The sequence below is a fragment of the Mercenaria mercenaria genome, chromosome 17, assembly GCF_021730395.1.
Source record: "Mercenaria mercenaria strain notata chromosome 17, MADL_Memer_1, whole genome shotgun sequence".
Lineage (NCBI taxonomy): Eukaryota > Metazoa > Mollusca > Bivalvia > Venerida > Veneridae > Mercenaria > Mercenaria mercenaria.
The window spans coordinates 60,690,996-60,714,117 of record NC_069377.1 but is presented as its reverse complement, the minus strand read 5'-3'; the positions used below and the strand labels follow the sequence as shown (position 1 = coordinate 60,714,117).

Here is a 23,122-nt window from a genome sequence, read left to right as displayed (position 1 = left end):
GTGTCAGACGCAAGACCAAGACCCCTAGCTTCAAGGTCAAGGTCACACTTAAAAGTCAAAGGTTAACATTGAATATTTCTTGTCCGGTCAATAACTCTGCCATTCATCAAAGGATATTAAAATTACTTGTCACAATTCTTCTCTATAATGAGTTGGTGAGTCATGCTCAAGACCCAGACCCCTAGCCCCAAGGTCAAGGTTATCTTCGGAGAACTTTTTTTATCTTGTCACAAAATGATTCAAACCTAAACTATTCTGGCATATTTAGCGCAGACAACTGTAGCATTCTTGAACACACTTAGGGGGCGTTTGTCACTAATAGTGACAGCTCTTGTTTGAGGTTCAATTTTAAATACTTAGTATATTTTGAGAGTTATATATACTTGTATTTTTTCCCTATAAAATGTCAAGGTCAGTAGTGGCTGTTTGTCAAGTTACCTTAAAGACGCACCACAAAATAACTGTAATCTTTTGTATTTCCATGATGGTAATTATACATTTTTTGCATGGAGAAAATGAGAAATAACAAGTGTCTAGTTACAATTTGACGGTGACATATATAAGGCTAAGACAATGTATTTAATGTCTAAATATATTATAAAATTAATGTAGTAGTATGCACGGTACTTCATGTATTAAAGTGAGTCTAGACCATACTTTATTTCTACAGTGTAAGATAGTTATTGTTCTATGTTTATAAAACTATACTGAGAAGAGAATGACTATGTTTGCAGATGAAGTTGTGAAAACAGGGCCTAAATTGTCCACCTGTCATCTTGTAGAATAGCTGTATTATACCAGTATTACCAGAATTATTTGCACCAAGTTCATGTGGGAGGAAAAAGTAGGTCACTAGGTCGTGGTGGGTCTTTAACACTTCTAGTAATTTCTTGAATACCGATGGTTAAAATAAATACTATAGCCTATTTATTTAAGAAATAGTTTTTAGCAAAACAGTGCTTTATCACTATTTATACACGATGGGCGGTTATACGTCGGGCGTAATAATTTCACGAGGGCGCAGCCCGAGTGAAATTATTTCGGACAACGTATAACCGCCCGAGTGTATAAATAGTGATAAAGCACTGTTTTGCTATAACATATTTCAATTCTAATATGTTCTTTATTGTAAAATTTATATCAAATATGATGGAACTGTTTCTTCGCGCAAGCAGGTCTTTGTTTATACACGCCAGGGCCGGAAATGGTAATACGTCTAGCGGCAGAGTTCAGTTCGGGCGAAAATTATTGGAATTATTCAGCATGTGTAAATTAATAAACACATTTGTGCAATGTGACATTTCGTTTGAAACATGTTATTAAGTAAAATATTTCATGAAATTTGAAAGCGCTATTTCTTGATGCGTACATGGCGTTAGAAACCACCAATTGTTTTCCCATAGACTTACATTGTAACATTATGGCGTGTACGGCCTTCCATACATCGAAACATGTATATCTAATTACAAGTTTTTCAAGAACTATCTTAGTTCTACCAAAATATCAGACGAAAAACATATGAATAGTGATACTTTATTTAAGTAATTTTCGTGTGGATGAGATGACCCCCTGTTTACATCATTGACATGGCGGGAGAAATTCGTTTGATAAAACCTTTCTTCAATACACATAAAATGTAGCAAATTTTGTCAAAATGTATAATAAAATACTGTAAATGCAGTGAAAAAATATCAATTTTGAAAAAATAATCACTTCCTGGGTTTGTTTACATGACTGACCAGTCAGAACGCACAGACGTTACCTTATTCACAGGTATACACTTACCTCATTCCCAGTAAGTTCCCTGTACTTTTTTGAATTGGTGGTCTCTGACCTATAGATGAATGTTTCGTATCACATTTTCCAATTTTATAGTGATACTGTGAAACATGATCCAATACCAAATGTCTTACAAAGTTTCATCAAGAAATGTTCAGTTTTAAGAAAGATATGGACAATTTACTGAGCTCACCACATGTCGATTTATATGCCCAGACTCAGTCCCTGTCGTCATCAGATTGCAATTTTTCGTGAAAATTTCAGTTGTCTGCTTTTGATTTGACTTGGAAGCTGAAATACGATTCATTCCGTAAAAAATAGAAATATGGTCTAATAATTTTGATCAATCTCAAAAATTACAGAGATAAAAATGATCCTTTTTGGCCAAAAAGCTCAGATAAAAATGGGCACACCTGTTAAAAAAAGAGGCCAACATTTAAAAAAAATCAAATTCACGCTTATTTTTGCACGAAAACGTCTTTCTACATCATTTACAACAGATTTGTGGTCATTTACATTACCTGTGATGACTTCCGACGAAAGTCATGTTTTAGCTCTATTATAGATGAATGTTTCGTATCACATTTTCCAATTTTATAGTGATATTGTGAAACATGATCCAATACCAAATGTCTTACAAAGTTTCGTCAAGAAATGTTCAGTTTTAAGAAAGATATGGACAATTTACTGAGGTTACCCCCTGTCGATTTATATGCCCAGACTCAGTCCCAGTCGTCGTCAGATTGCAATTTTTCGTGAAAATTTCAGTTGTCTGCTTTTGATTTGACTTGTAAGTTGAAATATGATTCATTCCGTAAAAAAAACAGAAATAAGGTCTAATAATTTTGATCATTCTCAAACATTACAGAGATAAAAATGATCCTTTTCGGCCAAAAAGCTCAGATAAAAATGGGCACACCTGTTAAAAAAAGAGGCCAACATTTAAAAAAAAAAATCAAATTCATGCTTATTTTTGCACGAAAACGTCTTTCTACATCATTTACAACAGATTTGTGGTCATTTACATTACCTGTGATGACTTCCGACGAAAGTCATGTTTTAGCTCTATTATAGATGAATGTTTCGTATCATATTTTCCAATTTTATAGTGATATTGTGAAACATTATCCAATACCAAATGTCTTAGAAAGTTTCATCAAGAAATGCTCACTTTTAAGAAAGATATGGACAATTTACTGAGGTTACCCCCTGTCGATTTATATGCCCAGACCCAGTCCCTGTCGTCGTCAGATTGCAATTTTTCGTGAAAATTTCAGTTGTCTGCTTTTGATTTGACTTGGAAGCTGAAAAACGATTCATTCCGTAAAAAATAGAAATAAGTTCTAATAATTTTGATCATTCTCAAACATTACAGAGATAAAAATGATCCTTTTTGGCCAAAAAGCTCAGATAAAAATGGGCACACCTGTTAAAAAAAGAGGCCAACATTTAAAAAAAAATCAAATTCACCCTTATTTTTGCACGAAAACGTCTTTCTACATCATTTACAACAGATTTGTGGTCATTTACATTATCTGTGATGACTTCCGACGGCAGTCATGTTTTAGCTCTATTATAGATGAATGTTTCGTATCACATTTTCCAATTTTATAGTGATATTGTGAAACATGATCCAATACCAAATGTTTTACAAAGTTTCATCAAGAAATGTTCAGTTTTAAGAAAGATATGGACAATTTACTGAGGTCACCCCCTGTCGATTTATATGCCCAGACTCAGTCCCTGTCGTCGTCAGATTGCAATTTTTCGTGAAAATTTCAGTTGTCTGCTTTTGATTTGACTTGGAAGCTGAAATACGATTCATTCCGTGTAAAACAGAAATAAGGTCTAATAATTTTGATCATTCTCAAACATTACAGAGATAAAAATGATCCTTTTTGGCCAAAAAGCTCAGATAAAAATGGGCACACCTGTTAAAAAAGAGGCCAACATTTAAAAAAAAAATCAAATTCACGCTTATTTTTGCACGAAAACGTCTTTCTACATCATTTACAACAGATTTGTGGTCATTTACATTATCTGTGATGACTTCCGACGAAAGTCATGTTTTAGCTCTATTATAGATGAATGTTTCGTATCACATTTTCCAATTTTATAGTGATATTGTGAAACATGATCCAATACCAAATGTCTTACAAAATGTCTTTTTCAAGAAATGCTCATTTTTAAGAAAGATATGGACAATTTACTGAGGTCACCCCCTGTCGATTTATATGCCCAGACTCAGTCCCTGTCGTCGTCAGATTGCAATTTTTCGTGAAAATTTCAGTTGTCTGCTTTTGATTTGACTTGGAAGCTGAAATACGATTCATTCCGTAAAAAATAGAAATAAGGTCTGATAATTTTGATCAATTTCAAACATTACAGAGATAAAAATGATCCTTTTTGGCCAAAAAGCTCAGATAAAAATGGGCACACCTGTTAAAAAAAGAGGCCAACATTTAAAAAAAAATCAAATTCACGTTTATTTTTGCACGAAAACGTCTTTCTACATCATTTACAACAGATTTGTGGTCATTTACATTACCTGTGATGACTTCCGACGACAGTCATGTTTTAGCTCTATTATAGATGAATGTTTCGTATCACATTTTCCAATTTTATAGTGATATTGTGAAACATGATCCAATACCAAATGTCTTACAAAGTTTCATCAAGAAATGTTCAGTTTTAAGAAAGATATGGACAATTTACTGAGGTTACCCCCTGTCGATTTATATGCCCAGACTCAGTCCCTGTCGTCGTCAGATTGCAATTTTTCGTGAAAATTTCAGTTGTCTGCTTTTGATTTGACTTGGAAGCTGAAATACGATTCATTCCGTAAAAAACAGAAATAAGGTCTAATAACTTTGATCATTCTCAAACATTACAGAGATAAAAATGATCCTTTTTGGCCAAAAAGCTCAGATAAAAATGGGCACACCTGTTAAAAAAGAGGCCAACATTTAAAAAAAAAATCAAATCCACGCTTATTTTTGCACGAAAACGTCTTTCTACATCATTTACAACAGATTTGTGGTCATTTACATTATCTGTGATGACTTCCGACGAAAGTCATGTTTTACCTCATTTATAGGTTAGAGACCACCAATTGTTTTCCCATAGACTTACATTGTAACATTATGGCGTGTACGGCCTTCCATACATCGAAACATGTATATCTAATTACAAGGTTTTGAAAAACTCTCTTAGTTCTACCAAAATATCGGGCGAAAAACATATGAATAGTGATACTTTATTTAAGCAATTTTCGTGTGAATGAGATGACCCACTGTTTACATCATTGACATGGCGGGAGAAATTCGTTTGATAAAATTTTTTTCAATACACATAAAATGTTGCAAATTTTGTCAAAATGTATAATAAAATACTGTAAATGCAGTGAAAAAATATCAATTTTGAAAAAATAATCACCTCCTGGGTTTGTTTACATGACTGACCAGTCAGAACGCACAGACGTTACCTTATTCCCAGGTATACACTTACCTCATTCCCAGTAAGTTCCCTGTACTTTTTTGAATTGGTGGTCTCTGACCTATAGATGAATGTTTCATATCACATTTTCCAATTTTATAGTGATATTGTGAAACATGATCCAATACCAAATGTCTTACAAAGTTTCGTCAAGAAATGTTCAGTTTTAAGAAAGATATGGACAATTTACTGAGGTCACCCCCTGTCGATTTATATGCCCAGACTCAGTCCCTGTCGTCGTCAGATTGCAATTTATCGTGAAAATTTCAGTTGTCTGCTTTTGATTTGACTTGGAAGCTGAAATACGATTCATTCCGAAAAAAACAGAAATAAGGTCTAATAATTTTGATCATTCTCAAACATTACAGAGATAAAAATGATCCTTTTTGGCCAAAAAGCTCAGATAAAAATGGGCACACCTGTTAAAAAAAGAGGCCAACATTTAAAAAAAAAAATCAAATTTACGCTTATTTTTGCACGAAAACGTCTTTCTACCTCATTTACAACAGATTTGTGGTCATTTACATTACCTGTGAGGACTTCCGACGAAAGTCATGTTTTAGCTCTATTATAGATGAGTGTTTCGTATCACATTTTCCAATTTTATAGTGATATTGTGAAACATGATCCAATACCAAATGTCTTACAAAGTTTCATCAAGAAATGTTCAGTTTTAAGAAAGATATGGACAATTTACTGAGGTCACCCTCGTCGATTTATATGCCCAGACTCAGTCCCTGTCGTCGTCAGATTGCAATTTTTCGTGAAAATTTCATTTGTCTGCTTTTGATTTGACTTGGAAGCTGAAATACGAAATAGAAATAAGGTCTAATAATTTTGATCATTCTCAAACATTACAGAGATAAAAATGATCCTTTTTGGCCAAAAAGCTCAGACAAAAATGGGCACACCTGTTAAAAAAAGAGGCCAACATTTAAAAAAAAAATCAAATTCACGCTTATTTTTGCACGAAAACGTCTTTCTACATCATTTACAACAGATTTGTGGTCATTTACATTACCTGTGATGACTTCCGACGAAAGTCATGTTTTAGCTGTATTATAGGTTAGAGACCACCAATTGTTTTCCCATAGACTTACATTGTAACATTATGGCGTGTACGGCCTTCCATACATCGAAACATGTATATCTAATTACAAGTTTTTGAAGAACTATCTTAGTTCTACCAAAATATCGGACGAAAAACATATGAATAGTGATAGTTTATTTAAGTAATTTTCGTGTGAATGAGATGACCCACTGTTTACATCATTGACATGGCGGGAGAAATTCGTTTGATAAAACTTTTTTCAATACACATAAAATGTAGCAAATTTTGTCAAAATATATAATGAAATACTGTAAATGCAATGAAAAAATATCAATTTTGAAAAAATAATCACCTCCTGGGTTTGTTTACATGACTGACCAATCAGAACGCACAGACGTTACCTTATTCCCAGGTATACACTTACCTCATTCCCCTGTACTTTTTTGAATTGGTGGTGTCTGACCTAAATATCACGTTAACGTGACGTCAACATAATATCGTTGTGATGATTAAAGCATTGTTAGTCATATTAGAATAACGGTTAATGCGAATACGATAATGTTACACAATGATAGCCACACGAGAACTACATGCAGATATAGACTTGTCATAGTACGCTACTGCGGGAAATACAAAGTGGTAGTATTGGACTGGGAATTCATGGCATGAACTGCTTAATTAACTGCTTTCAGTATTTCTATGTGACTAATATGTTCATCTAATTCGGTGAACATTATTTGAAGTTCCCCATTTAAATACCTTTCGTTAAAAAACAAAACATCTTCATCTGCCTGATAAAACATATCCTCAGGGTTGTTTATCGCTTTAAAATATCTAGCAAAATGATCCGGTGTAAGACAGTTAGGATAACTACAGCCAGTTAATCCCTTTAACATTTTCCAATACTGCTTAGCATTATCTATGACGTACCGTTTGGGTCAAAAGTCTGAAATCGCTCGAGCGGTACTATAATACACGGTGAGCGTGTAAATTTACACGCTCACCGTATAAATTACACGCTAACCGTGTAAATTTACACGCTTACCGTGTATTTTCCGTGATCCGTTTCTCAATTTAGAATTCGAGCGAATAGACCAATCAAAATTTAGTTTACAACTGGAAAAATTACTGCATTCACTGCGGACCAGTAGTATGGTCGTCTTCTGTTTCCATATAAACAAATGGCAGCACTCGCAACTTTTTTCGGAGTAACCTGCGTGTATTGGGAATGACATCGCATGATCATAATATATTTATTACTGCAGACGGCAGTGGTTTCTGAAACAAGTGTATATTATCAGCTTGGATTCGCAGTCATGTTTAATTTAGGTCCGATAACCGAGCCCTTAGCTAATTCCTACAATTTTTAACACCGTTTAAGGAGGTAAATTTGTACAGAGATATAGTGGATGTTACACGCCCTGTTCATGTTACATACCTAGGGGAAGAAGGGCAAGACTTGGGAGGAATTACAAAAGATGTTTTCTCCCAGTTTTGGGACAGTGCTTTTAGAGTCTATTTTAAAGGTGAGGGTGTTTGTGTGCCCTTTCTTCCCATCAACAGAAGACAGGAAGCCAGAGAAGATTCCCCTATCTTAGGAAGAGTCTTGAAGCATGTAATTACAGTCGAAACTCGGTATCTCGAATTTCAAGGGACCATGCTTTTTATTTCGAGATAACCGAAATTCGAGTTATGAAGAGCGACTTGTAAGACGAAATGATGAAACAAAGTTGTAGCCGTGTATACGCTGTCAGTACTTACGCGTACACGATTCCTTACAGTGTGTGTTTATCAAAGTTCTCAGGTTTCGAAGAATAAAAATGATACTAACCTGAAATGTTTTTGAGTCAAGTTTCCTTTTTGTACCACATTGCTCTCCCGGAGGATTGATAGCATTTTGATCTGACATTTTGAACAAATGATGCTTTCTCAAAAGAAGTTATTTTTTATACAGTTTCATCGCGATTACCTCTAATTAATCCTTATTAAAGATCCAAACTGTTCAAACTAATTAATTCATTAGTTTAAATTTAAAGCAATTTTCATAACTTTCAAAAACAAATGACAACTGATTCAAGACATCTAATGTTTATATCAAACATTATCATTATGGCACGTGCAAACAGGTATGACCTCATCTCACATTGATATTCGCCGCACCTTTTATATGTCGGCATCACGGCTTTCTGGTCAGGCAATAAACATGTACATGTGTTAAAAACCAAACACATTCACAATGACATGTGTGAAATTTTATCGCATACTTTTCTCACTTCGACATACCGAGTTTACAATACACTTGAATTTTACTGACGGGACTGAAAATCCATTTCGACACATCCGGAGTCTCAGTAAGTCAAATTTTGACGTATCCGGAGTTGAATTACATATATAAAGAAGGAAATTTGACGGGACTTGGAAATTTCTTCGACTTAAACGGAATTTCGAGGTAAGCGAGTTTGAGATACCGAGTTTCGACTGTAGTTTGTTTGGATCCTTTCCGTTGCGTTTTTCCAGATGTGCAATCTTGGCTATGTCAGACCCTGACATGGAGGTTGATGAAGACATGCTCATGGAAGATTTCCTGAAGTTCTTACCAGAATCTGATAGAGATCTTCTTGAGCATGCTCTCTCGGAAGCCTCTTGGCCAGTGGTAGTTCGAAGACAACTAGAGTTGTTCTTTACTTTGCATGGTATGACTGTACTACCAACAAGTGAGAACCTCTCTAGATGTCTTCTTAACCTAGCCCAGGTTGAACTTCTGGACAAACCAGCAACATACCTGAGGATGATGAGGAAAGGTATAACACCATTTGCAATGACCACTTTCTTTGAAAGGCTGAATGCAGACTGTCTGCGTAGGTTCTTGTCTGCATTTCAGCCTGACAAAGACAAGCTGGTAAGCATGCTGTTGGACCTCTCTGATTCTTCTCAGCTCAATCCACAGCAAGAAGTTGTTCTATACTACCTGATTGCTCTGGTTAGGGATTTTTCAGGCGGACAGCTCCGACATTTTCTACGGTGGGTGACAGGGACCGAGACTATGCCAGAGTCGCTGTCCATCACCTTTAATTCGGTGTATGGTGCAGCTCGGCGCCCTGTGGCACACACGTGTGGAAATGTTCTGGAACTGTCCAACGAGTATGACTCATACCAAGACTTTACGGAGGAGATGTTAACTTACATTTTTAGTGAAGAGGCTTTCAGGTTTACCATGATGTAAGCTCACATGACAATATATTGAACTATGTTAAGTACCTTTGAACATGATAATCATGCCTAATATATTATTTGAAAATAATTTGTTCTTTTAAGTAAAACAAATGAGTTAACATATTTACAAGTGTATACCTGAATTTTTGTCAAATTTCAAAAATTTCACTAAACATTTTGTTTCAAGTGTTGACATGTGAACAGACTAGTTGCAGCTTAGTATGCCTGAAAGTCTCTCTTTATTTACACTGGATTTAAAAGTGTTTCCTATTATATAAATGATTCCATTGATTGCACTACATTTATAGCATTGACATCAAGGTCAGCATGAAATTTCATCTCAGACTATTTATACTGTTAAGTTTGAAAGTAGTGTAAAAGGGAAAATATTGTACTTTAACTCCTCCTTAAAATTTTGGACAAGTATGGATACAAGTCATACAGTTACTACAGTAAGTCCTAAATCGAATATTCATGAAACATTTCACATTGAACTAGCAAAATGTTATTCACATCTACAAGATAGCATTGATAGCTGTAAAAGTTTATTATTCTGAGAATGATAATGGATCACTGCGGAAATTGTTAACTCTATTAAGCATTTTATCTTAATTATGGTCCCTTTTAACTCACAAATCTTGGTTTTTCTTCCCAGTTCATATTTTGTGTAAACTGTGACATGACTTTGGAACATATCACTTGTTTATTGTAACAGTTTTTACCTGCAAGCGAACACTTGGTAGTAACTGTACGACTTGTACCCATATTGTTAAGTACATGACTCTTGTCATTGCTATGTATTTTGGCAGAATTATGGACCTTATTGGACATGGCAATTGGTTCAGCTTTTGTACAGGACCACATTTTGTCAAATCTATTTGGCATGTGAATTTCAAAATTTGAACACTTGTTCATCGTTATGTTCTTCATCTAAAGTTAAGAGTATATAACTATGTCAAAGATATTTGGCTGAATTTTTACCCTTTTTTGGACTTGAAAATTTGTTCAATTTTCATACCAGTCCATATTTTGTGGGAACTGTTAATAGCTTTGAAACTTTGACCACTTATTTATCATCATAGTCTCACCTACATTATTAGGACAAGAATTTTTGCTCATTTATGTCTTTTTTTGACAAAGATATTAGTTTAGCTACTAATTCATTACACATTGCCAAATAGTGCAAGGCTTAAGATACAGGTACATTGTTTGTTTTCTTGACAACGTCAAGAACGTTAGGTGTTTCTTTCTAAATATCTCTGGTCATATTTTGATCCATACTTACATCAATTCTGTGAATAGTCGAGCACTCTGTCAACAGACAGCTTTGTTTTTTAAATGGCTGATGCTTTTTTTACAAATACGAATGATTAAATGTGCAAATCACCTTTTCTTTTCCTCTTCCCTTTTTGTTTCTAAGCACAGTGTATTTTCATATGGTATGTGTAATAACTGATTTTGTACAAGTAAATACACAGCTGCTTACAATTGTCTTTATGCTCTGATTTTGAGAATAATGTTTTATTTATACTGCATTCATATGTTTGTGGTTTATTTTTTAATTATCAAATAACCAAGGCCATAATGTGGTTTGTATTCTTATTTATCACGGTCCACAGTTCAGTTGCGCAGGAAATGAACCGTAAGGGTATTAGCTGGAGTGGATAAATACTGAAGCATCTGGATAATGAACCATGGTAAATTAGATAACAAACCACAGCTGGGCCTTGATTACTTTCATTCTTACATGCTCATTTATATATTTTGATAAATATCATGGTGGACTTTGTTACGTTAGGGGTGATGAGGTGGATGTCATGTGACACTTTGATGTCATAATAAACATCATAATGTTCATCAGTCAGCGCATCAAGTGTTGTTTATCCCATCTTCTTTGTTAAACTTGGTATCATTTGAGCCATGATAGAATGATTTTTGATCACAGGTTTATTTTTTCTAGATAATAAAAACAGGTACTTGGCATTTTCCTTGAATCTGCTAGATAAAGTACAGGTATTTGTTTAAAGTATTAGACCCGTAATAGAGTACCTCTTTTTTGGAACAGAATTCAGTTCCTACTATAAATTTAACCTACTTTGGCTACAATTTACAGGGGGTAAGGGTGTGGGGGGAATACCATAAATTATACATAGTTCACTAAAAACGACATGGTACAAGTTGTTTAAATTTTGCAACACAGTGCGAAACACTGTAAGAATACACCAAGCAAATGCCATTTTTTAAACATTACTATTAAAGGGTCAAATACCTAGCATAGAACATAGTTTCTCACCAGAAAACAGCTAAGACAAAGTGGAAGTATATGTTAAGATCATAACAGAATCTCACATTGTCATAATCTCACATTCCAAATTTAATACTTAAATAAGTATTTGAACTAAATCAGTGTACTGAACTTTCATTTTAGATTTTACTGAAATTTATACATGTTGTCATACATCAGACAGTGGCTGTTACCATATCATTAAATAATCCGAGGTTTGCATTCGTAAAATGTCCTCCCAATATGAATATATATATGTACTTTGTAGTTCTGTCTTGTAGTAAGATATCCATCACGTATTACTTGAAATGAATTATATTATATGTATATGCGTGTATCTGTAACTTATACATGTTTTATATACTTCTCATAATAAATTACAGAAAACATGAAGTAGGATGTCCATTAGGAACCAAATATGTATATGACCTTTAAGCAGGTCAATCCTTTCTTTCAGCAATGTCACAACCCTGAAACACTTGATCATTAACAAAACAAATTCAGCTTCTGGTGGCCCTTTACAAGTAATTATTTTGAGAAGTATAATTTAAATTCTATTCAATGGTTTTGATGCTATGTTGTATGTAGTATGACTATGGGTCGTTCCATGAGAACCTGTTTTAGTGAAATTATATCATTATTGCATAATACTGGAAAATCATTATTTTTTTATGTTTTTGCAGAAACTAGAAACTAATATGTTGTAATTCATTTATCTTTGTAAATATTTTGTTATCTCAGTTTTGAATTTTGGGCAGGAAAGCAGGATTTCTCATGGAACTTAGTATATATTATATACTAAGATTAGAAAGTAAATGATGTATATTGTCTTTTGTTCCTTGTAAATAATTCTATTTAATGATATAAATTTTATATTTAGTGTAGTATGAATAAATATTATATACTAAAAAGTTAATAATGTATTTTGTCTTTTGTTCCTTGCAAATTATAACATGTTTAGTAGAAATGAGATCAAATACATTGTATAATTTCAAATACCATACAGATTGGTTTATTTTACTCATGCAACTTATCATCTGCAAGTGATTTCCATAACCCACATCCAGATCAACAAATTTCTTCTGGAGGAATTTTTGTTCTAAATATATATCTTCACTCTTCCATAAATCTGGGCACTTTTACGGAATGAATCTTAAGATCAAACGTATATCTGCACACTTCTACAGTGAAGTAAATATATATTGCTTATATTTCCCCTAAATATTTTTATGCCCACTTCACCGAGTGTGGGGCATGTAGAGTTGGTCTTTCTGTGTCTGTCCAAAAACATTGTGACGTGCCCAGCACAAAAAGTATTTGATATAAATTGATGAAACCTTGTATTATCCTTAAACATGATAGAAACTTGAACACATATTTTTAACCTGGCTCCGTCCCCTATTTCCAGAGTAATGGTCCCAGTCATAGTAATGTTCATTTTCACCTTGTGATGTACCTAGATTAGATAGAAATGAATTACATAAAAATTAATGAAACCTTGCAAAAGTCTTTACCATGAAATGAACTTGTGCACCTTCTATTTTCCTTCTGGATCCACCCCCTATTTTGAGATATGGCCCTTAAAATATCAATAATTGCATGTTGTCTCGATACAGCAAAACTTTGTGCCAAGTTCCTTTAAAATCCTTCAAGCAGTTAACATTTCTTGTAAATCCTTGAAAGGGTTTCTGGGTTACATAGCGTACACAAAATTGCTAACAAATGGACAGATGGACCGACAGGCACCGGGGTCATAACAAAATATGTCCCTTCAGGCTATAATACATGTCCAGCGCAAGCCATTAGAAAAATTTGCATGCTCTTTTTTGATGACAGAGTTTGAAACATCTGATCATTTTTGTCTGCCAGTCCATGGATCAGAAAAGGGGCCTATTGAATTCTTTTTTTTTTTTAACACTTCCTTTATATTGGCTTTAGCAGTCAGTTCAAAGTTGTTCACCTTACATCTTCTTGGGCAGATACTCTCTTCAAAAATATAATAAAATTTGAGAAATGAAGCTCCTTTACTCCACTAATAAGTGTCTGCTTGGTAACTCGAGCGGCTTTTGTCAAATATTAACCAAACTTGATCGCAATGTATAGTTATAACCCTTCAATAACTCAGATTGATAGTATCCATTTTAATAACAGTTCTTATTCAATGTTCACATAACAGTCAGGACTTTCATGGACATATCATCTTTACACATTTCGATAACCAGCAGCTCTGTTATGGCACTTGAAATAGCATAATTGAGAATATTGACAAGCCAGCACAAGGACTGTTTTGAAAGTCAACAATTATTTACTGTAATGGGCAAAGAATGTTGCAGAAATGTTTAAACTTGATTTATGTGCTAACTTACAAAAAGGTTTTGCTGAGCAAACATTTCTTCAAGACGTAAACCCTTGATGATATGTTGTACATGATGACAGTCCAAGAGCATGGATTCATTCACTGCTATTAGTAAGGAAAGAGCAACATATTCAACAGTTTATACCTTTTTTATTTTTCAAAACATTCTGGTAACACAATAAAGTAACAGTAAAACTGATTAAAAGTAAGATATAAGCAATATTTACAAAGATATGACAGAACAAGAGGGCCAAGATGGCCCAAGGTCGCTCACCTGATAAACACAACATAACAGTGTAAACGTGATTTCATGGCCACAGTTTTCATTATAATTGGATAAAAAATCTTGAGGTTAAACAAGTATTATCTTTTATTTGTCCTAGTAACCTAGTTTATGAGCCAAGACAACTTACATTCAAACTTGACATAGACTTGATCAAGGCAATCAATCTGACCAAATTTCATGAACCTCAGTCGAAAAATACACCCTCTATCGCACACAAAACGTTTCTTAATTTGACCTAGTGACCTAGTTTTTTACCCCAGATGACCCATTTTCAAACTCTGCCTAGATTTCATCAAGGTAATCATTCTGACAAAAATTCTGGAAGATCAATTAAAAAAAAAAAATACAGCCTCTATCACATACTCAAGGTTTTTCCTTGATTTGACCTAGTGACCTAGTTTTTTACCCCAGATGACCCATTTTCGAACTTTGTCTAGATTTCTTCAAGGTAATCATTGATACCAAATTTCATGAAGATCAGTTGAAAAATACAGCCTCTATTGCATACACAAGCTAAATGTTGACAGACAGAACCCGGACAACGGGCGATCAGAAAAACTCACCTGTGCATTAGGTTGCATAAAAACTTAACCCTTAAAGGTAACCAGAGTAAACACCTTAGTGACCTTGACATTATGTATAATGGGCCCAGCCCCTGCACATACTTGTTTGTATGCTGGACAATGTTTATGTAAACTTACAGCAAGATAAAAGCTATAGTAACAAAGATATGACAGAAAAACATAAGTTGTCGACAAAATGTAACCTTAAAAGTAACCGAAGTATAACATCTTAATGACCTTGACCTTAAGTATAATGGGCCTGCCACTGCACATACTTTGTTTACTGGATAAGGTTTATTTGAACTTGCAGTAAGATATAAGCGATAGTAACAAAGATATGACAGAAAAACAAAGGTTACTGAAAAACTTTAACCAAGAAAGCCCTCGCTGACGCCAGGGCAAGTAGAATAGCCTCCCTATTCTTTGAATAGTAGAGCTAAAAATGAGTGCATTGACCTGTGCTTTTTTTGTCATATAAATTTATGTTCTTCAAGCTCACAAGACACTAGGGAAAAAAAAGAAAACAAGAGGGTCATGATGACCCTGGATCTCTCACCTGAGTAATATGAGCTACATCTTTCAAATGTCAAACGGATGTTAAAATATTAAGAAAGTCTTTAGGTCACATTCATGGTCAATGAAATTCAGTTTTACGATCGGTGTGCAAAACTGTACATGTCATCCAATTACAAGGTTGTATCTTAAAAACAACAAGAGTGCCAGAATGTCACAATATACGCCCGTCACAGCCAATTTCTTTACTCTAGCACCTGTATTTGCAATGGAATTTTAATTTTGTGGTCGTTTAGTAATCATTGTAAGTCTTTTGTTTTTCTAAGTCCACAAAAAACTCCTTACCAGGAAGAGATACCTTAAAATACCCCTAAAATTGGAAAGTAACATCTATGTTGTACCACAGAAAAGTGGTCTTGTTTTTTCCCTATGGTCAATTATAAAAAAAGTTACAATATAAGTTATTTGTAGTAACAACTGAGGGAAGTTAATCTAAAAAAAACAGAAAAAATTGAAAGTCCACACAAAAATCTTTACCAGGTAGAGACTGGTCAAAATACACCTCAAAATTGGATGTAGCATGCATGTTGTACTACAGGAAAGTGGTCTCGATTTTTCCATACGATTAGTAATGAAACAGTTACAATATAAGCTATTTATAGTAACAACAAAGGGAAGTAATTCTAAAGAAGGGAACTGCGCATGACACTCCGTCTCATGATGGTGTATAATTGTGCCAAGGTACATCAAAATCCCTCCATGCATGAAGAAGAAATGCTTTTGACAGTCATTCTTGTATCTGACCTTTGGCCTCTAAGTTTGACCTTGACCTTACACCTAGGGACCTGGTTCTTGCACCTGACACACGGTCTCATGGTGGTGAACATTTATGCCAAGTTATATCAAAATCCTTTATGAATGAAGAAGAAATGCTCCGGACAAGGTTTTCATTCTTATATCCTTAAGACCTCTAAGTGTGACCTTGACCTTAGACCTAGGGACCTGGTTCTTGTGCATGACACTCCACCTTGTGTTGGTGAACATTTGTGCTAAAATTATATCAATATCCCTCCATGCATGAAGAAGATATGCTCAAGACAAAGTTTCTCTTCTTGTACCTTTGACCTCTAAGTGTGACCTTAACTTAGATCTAGGGACCTGGTTCTTGCGCATGACACTCTGTCTCATGATGATGAACAATTGTTTCAAACGGGCGTATAAAAAGTAGGTCAGCAGGTCAAGGTCACAGTGACCCCAAGGGCAGGGCCATATTTGACCTTTTTGGGATAATTTGAACAATCCTGGTAGAGGACCACCAGATGATGCTACACACCATATATGAAAGTCCTTGGTCCTGTGGTTTGGTCAAAAAGAGTTTTTCCTTCTGGTTGCCATGGCCACCAAATTCTGCATGGAATGCAATTCTTTGAACAATTTTGAATGGGGACCACCCAAGGATCGTTCCTGTGAAGTTTGGTGTAATTCTGCCCAGTAGTTTTCAAGTTTTTTTTCTAGAAAATGTTGACGGACACACAACACATGACGCACTACGGACATTGACCGGTCACAAAAGCTCACCAAGAGCCTTTGGCTCTGGTGAGCTAAAAAAAACCCAGACTAAACAATTCTAGTATAAGGGAAATATATGTGAAATTACTTGTAAATTAGGGCCAGTGTTTTCTGAAAGGATCTTCATTTTCAGTTTTCATTATATCGATAAAGTAAATACTGTTAGTACAGGTGTTGAGCCGTTACATTGTAGATATATTGCACATACCATTTATTTTGTCCATTTCAAAGACACTACAAGTAAGTTTTATCCATGGGAGATGTGCCCAACACATAGTCTAATAATGGAGAACAACTCTTGATAGTTATAAACAAGGCAGTCTTTAAGACAGCTAAATCCCCCGCAACTGTAATGGATAGTGAAAGGGTAAACCTTTCACCTTGAGCTGTGACCTTGAACAGACATGACTGACTTATGAATTCTGCACATCATCTTTAAGTGGTGATTATTTGACATAAGTTTCATGAAAATCCTTCAAGGAGAAACAGAGCTCAAACCTCTGACCTTGAGTTATGACCTTGACTTGAGTTGACATAGTTGAATGTTCTTGGAAGTGGTAATCATTTGGCCAAGTTTAATGAAAATCCTTCAAGAGGTTTAGGAGATACAGAGTGGACACAAAATGGAAGGCTAAAACCTTTGTGACTTTGACCCAGCATGGCTAATTCAGCACATCGTCTTGATGAGATTATCATTTGACCAAAGTTTCATGAAAATCTTTCACAGGTTTTAGGAGATACGGAGTGGACATGAAATGACAAGGACCATTTCTATACACCCACCCCCCCCCACCACCACTAGTTGCGTGTAATTAAAAAGGGGGCTTCATTCATTGAGGATTCGTGTCAGCGTTATGTTGTTAGTTTCATATGATACAGGTATTAATGTGGAACAAGTATATCATGTTTGAATCTAAAATGTTTTTAGCACAAATTCTAAGTAAACATTGAATATAATTCAATAAATATTGGTGTGAAAATAATCATAGTCCTTGTGTAATATACATTTCAAGACAATGAAAAATAACTTTTTTAAGTTGGAAATAAGTTTGAAATATATCTGTCAATTTAAAACAGAGATTACGTGTAAGTACAACAAAACTTTAACAAATGCGTGTACACTGACATCAGTGCAGGTTGAATAGCTCTCCATATACTTTGTGCAGTTGAGCAAATTCAGTTAGAAAACTGAAAAGAAAATGTGCTGATGATAATATTTAATGACAGTATAAATGCCTTAGAACTACTCAATGTGTCAACAAATATCATGCGAATAATGACAAATTATATGAACCGTATGTTTTGATATCACAAGACTTAAAATTTTAATGATTTAAAAAAGTCTTTTTTGCTGTCTCCTGATCCACTTGGGTAGGTAGGTGGGTGGGTAATTCTTTTTTCATCAGGATATTTCTTCTGAAAAAGTTAGACGAATTGTATAAAGGCTGAAATATATGCCTCACTTGCTATTCCACAGCTTAAAAAAAACTTGACCAGCATTGTCTTATAAAAACTTTTGGGATGCAGCTTTTTTAAGCAGGTATGTGAGTAGACAGTAAACAAACATATTCTAATTTTGGCGTTAGCTATTGTTTTGAGTGGAAAATGCATGAATCATCTCAAAGCAAGTTATATTTATTATACAGAGCTACATCAGTACATGGCAATCATGCACGGTTAGCAACACAAAATTCTAATGCCTGGCTATACAATTCTACACCTAATCCATTTCCATCTAACGGGTCAATGGTCTGACAAAGAACTTCATATGAATCACTGTTTATGGGTCGATCAACAACGGGTGGCTCTATAGCGACAGTGTCATCAACAAGACGTCCCTCTTCAGCTCCAACAACACTTCCCTCTTCAACTCCATATTCATTTTCAGGTGGGTCAAGGGTCTCATTTGGCGGTTCATACAGCAGATCATTCACACCTCGTTGCCCATTCCCAGCAGTTCGAAAGATTCCTTCAATGAAAAGTTGATGTGGACTTCTTCCTTTCTCGGAAGTCATCTTGTGGTGGTTCCAGGCTTCCCTAAACCTATCTAGGGCTTTTTGGATTCTAGGCAGATAAACATACTGTAGACACCAGAGCTGAACATTATCAGACAGATCCAGCTGTTGAGTGCTTTCTAAGTGATGAAACAAACGATTGAATACAGTTGTACATGACTGAAACAAGTCTCTCCATAACCTTTCAATACGCTGATTGTGAACGCTCCGTCCTGAGATAAATGAACCTCTATTAGCTCCTCTATGCGCAATCATGAAGGCACCTACACCCACATTCTCCAAACCATGATCGGATCGCAATCGAGATGGCACACCATATGCATCTGTACCACTAAAGAAGGCTTGTTGCATTGTTTCTGATCTGTTGTTCAAGGCAACTTTAAGGAATGTGACGACTCTTGAATAACCATCTATACCTCCGTGAATCACAAAACCCCATCTGAAAGAACAGATCTTAGGATTATTTTTATATATTTATTAAAGGCATTTTTTCAAGAAAACAAGCAAGTTCAGTAATAAGGTAGAGCTATGCCCTCTAAATGGGATAAACTTTTGATCCTTGAAAGCATTCTCTGCCTATGAAAAACACTTACATTTTCATTATAGATGATTAGATGTGAGTTTAGTCAAAAAAGTTTCATTCCTTACTCACGTTATTAAGCTGAAACAACTTACGTATTTTCAATGAAAAATCTCTTTTCTAACAGAAGATATTGCTTTAAATCACATAAAATTTTATATTTAAAGTACAAGTTGACCTTGGCAAATGAAAATGCAACAAACATTGCTTTCTGTGCAAGATACACGAGAACCATGTTTAGTATGTAGTTTTATGTTTCTTTCCTAACAGAACATTCTACTTCCACTTTTAGTCACACTGTCCTCAATTTTGTCTAAAGCAACCTCAAATGCAAATGCTGACGTTCGAAGCAAATCCATCAAGTTATTACAGAGATAAGGAGAAAAATGAGTGTAAACAAGAGGGCCATGATGGCCCTGCATCGCTCACATGAGTACCATTGCTCAAAATGATATGATCAAATTGTGACATAGAGCACATAGATATACACACTAAATATCATCAGGATAAATATTTTCTTGTAACAGTCCCTTTTGACCTAGTCAGGGCAAATTTCCATAACTCAGGAACCAATAATGGAATCTGGCCAGTTCAAGAAAGGAACCAAGATCTTATGGTGATACAAGTTGTGTGCATGTTTGGTAACAATCAAATCGTAAATAAAGCTGCTATTGTGCAGACAAGGTCAAAATAGTTAATGTTGGCCCTTTCAGGGCCCATAACTCTGGAACACATATATAAGGGGATCTGACCAGTTCAATGAACCGAGATCTTATGGTGATACAAGCTGTGTGCAAGTTTGGTTAAAATAAGATCATAAATGAATCCTCTATCATGCAGACAAGATATTGTTGACGGACGGACACACCGACTGTAGACGGACGGAGGGTGAACAAAAGCTCACCTTGTCACTATGTGACAGGTGAGCTAAAAAACTAATCAAGGTGGGGACACGGAAAGACTCCAATGTCAGGGTGAGTAGAATAGCTCTCCATATACTTTGTACAGTCATGATAGTCAAGCTTAAAAAAGCTCTACAATAAATGTGCAAAATTATCCGTTTCAAACCCTGAAGGGCAAATAAAAATTTCCTTCCTATTGCCCTCTGCAATGTGTAAGACCCAGCTACTGACAGATGCAAAAAGGGCCTAATTTTGTCAATTCATTATGGACATCTACAAATCATCTAAAGATCTTCCTATGTATGTAAGAAATGTGAATTCATCATCTATAAATCCTGTTAACACGTTTGTAACAAGCAAACTGTGTAATTTACATCAAAATCAAATTAAGATAGCAAAATGAACTTATACATTGTACTTTTAAACCTTCTGAATGTGTGTAATAGCACATTCTTTTGGATAGTGAATGTGCCTTTTACAGATAAATCATGATTGAGAACAATCAATGGTATAATATCCAAGCTATTCTGATAAAATTGCACACACTGTTTATCAAATGTTTTCGGCATATACCATGGAGCCTGGACTGACATGCAAGACAAGGTCTGGATAGCCTTGTTAACTGAAGCTGAATATTAGATCATTATCAAACATTTACGGAATTTTACTAACCTAATAAGTTTGTGATTTCCATCAATATGCCATAATGCATTTGGGCCTGAAACTTGATACACTCGTCGCCGTATTGATGTGCACCACCTCATAGCAACTGCAACGTCATTGACCCTGATCAAACTTTCAGCTATGCGATGCCGCTGAACATGGGTTCCCTCAGCTCGCAGCATGCCTTGCACCATTCTCTGCCCAAGAGCATTGTTGTCTCGAGTAATCTGTGTGACCCTTTCATCTAACTGCTCATCTGTGATAGTTGAGTATCTTTGTCTGATGTTTAGACCATACAGCCTTAAAAACAATGGTATTTCAACATAAAGCAAGAGCTGTCACTATTGGTGAGAAATGCCCACGAAGTAGGCCCAAGAATGCTACAGTTGTATGCACAAAAAAATCACAGGTCATTTTATGACCAAACCTAGGAGACATCGGTCATTAGTGTGACACATCTTCTCAATATGGCTAACATTTGTGTCAAATTATTTTCAAATCCCTTGATAAATGGTAGAGTTATGGACCAGACAAGAAACGTTTGACTTCTAATTGTGACCTTGACATTGGAGCTAGGGGTCTGGGTCTTGCGCATGACATGTCGTTTCATTATGGTAAACATCTATGCCAAGTTGTTTCTAAATCCCTTCACGGATGGAGTTATGGACCAGACAAGAAACAGATCATGTTAACATTTGACCTGTAAGTGAGATCTTGACCTTGGAGCTAGGGGTCTGGGTCTTGCGCATGACACGTTGTGTCATTATGGTGAACATTTATGTCAAGTTATTCCAAAATCCCTTTATGGATGGAAGAGTTACAGCCCGGACAAGAATTTACTGGACTGACGGACGGACAGTGCGCTTTTAATATGCTTACCTTCGGGGGGCATAAAAAACAACAATATAACAAGTTCTTGGTACTGTAAAATCATTAAATTTCGTGGGCATATGAATTTGTGGATTTCAACATTTAAATATAAAATGAAAGGGAATTTTACTTGTTCCTTGGGATTAAATTTCGTGGATTCAGTCAACCATGACATCCACGAAAATTAGTCCCCCACGAATATAAATGATTTCACAGTATTAACCTGAGAGCTGTGTTACTTTTAATTTGGTGCATTTTGCCAGCTTGTATTGTTTTTTAATGGAAGCAACTACATTGTACATAAAATCTACAGGTTTTCTTTGGATATATCTCTGTGAAGAATTTTTCCTCATCAATATTTATTCACCAACATTTATTTGAAAAGGAAATACATTTCCTAAAATATATGCTGAAGATGTGTATATTCTCAAGAGATGTCAAAGGAGACAGAGTGCTTGACTATTTTGCTGATTGATAGTGAAATATGGCATATCTAATGAAGCTAGAGCTGTTACTGGAATGTTTCAGGATTCCAATGTGGTATTCGACAATAGTTGAAGCTAATAATAATATGAAACAACTTAATTAGAAATTAACTATTTTCCTTACAGTCAATCTTAACTAATATCTTTTAATAATACACTACCTTAATCGTCTCTTGACTGAAGACTGTGAAACATGAAGCATGTAAGCCCATCTGTGTAGTTGTAAAACCATATCTCTAAGGTACTCAAGCTGGTCACGGATATAACGTACAAAGGTCTGCCACCTGCACTAGGTGTGTTGGAGGAAGAAACCCACTTCGGATGTAGTGTCCTGTTAAAAAGATAAAAAGTAAACTATTTTCACACATTTAGACTGAAAACTGCTTCTTCAGAACATTGGTAATGTCAAGCAGGCTTACACATTCTACTTAATCAGGACTTAGTAGTGAGAGAGTTTACTAACATACATTATTAGTATAAAATCATACTGCATCTCCA

At 35.1% G+C, this 23,122-nt stretch overlaps 1 protein-coding gene across 1 annotated transcript; it reads right to left on the bottom strand.

Moving 5' to 3' along the window:
• Positions 1 to 18,764: 18,764 nt before the first annotated feature.
• LOC123537228 (uncharacterized) lies at positions 18,765 to 22,856 on the bottom strand. The gene is made up of 3 exons (XM_045320869.2): positions 22,786 to 22,856; positions 21,279 to 21,569; positions 18,765 to 19,563 (listed from the first exon to the last, which is right to left on the bottom strand). The coding sequence occupies exons 1-3, from the start codon at positions 22,854 to 22,856 to the stop codon at positions 18,777 to 18,779; spliced, it is 1,149 nt and encodes a 382-aa protein (XP_045176804.2). The 3' UTR covers positions 18,765 to 18,776.
• Between the last annotated feature and the right edge of the window lie 266 nt (positions 22,857 to 23,122).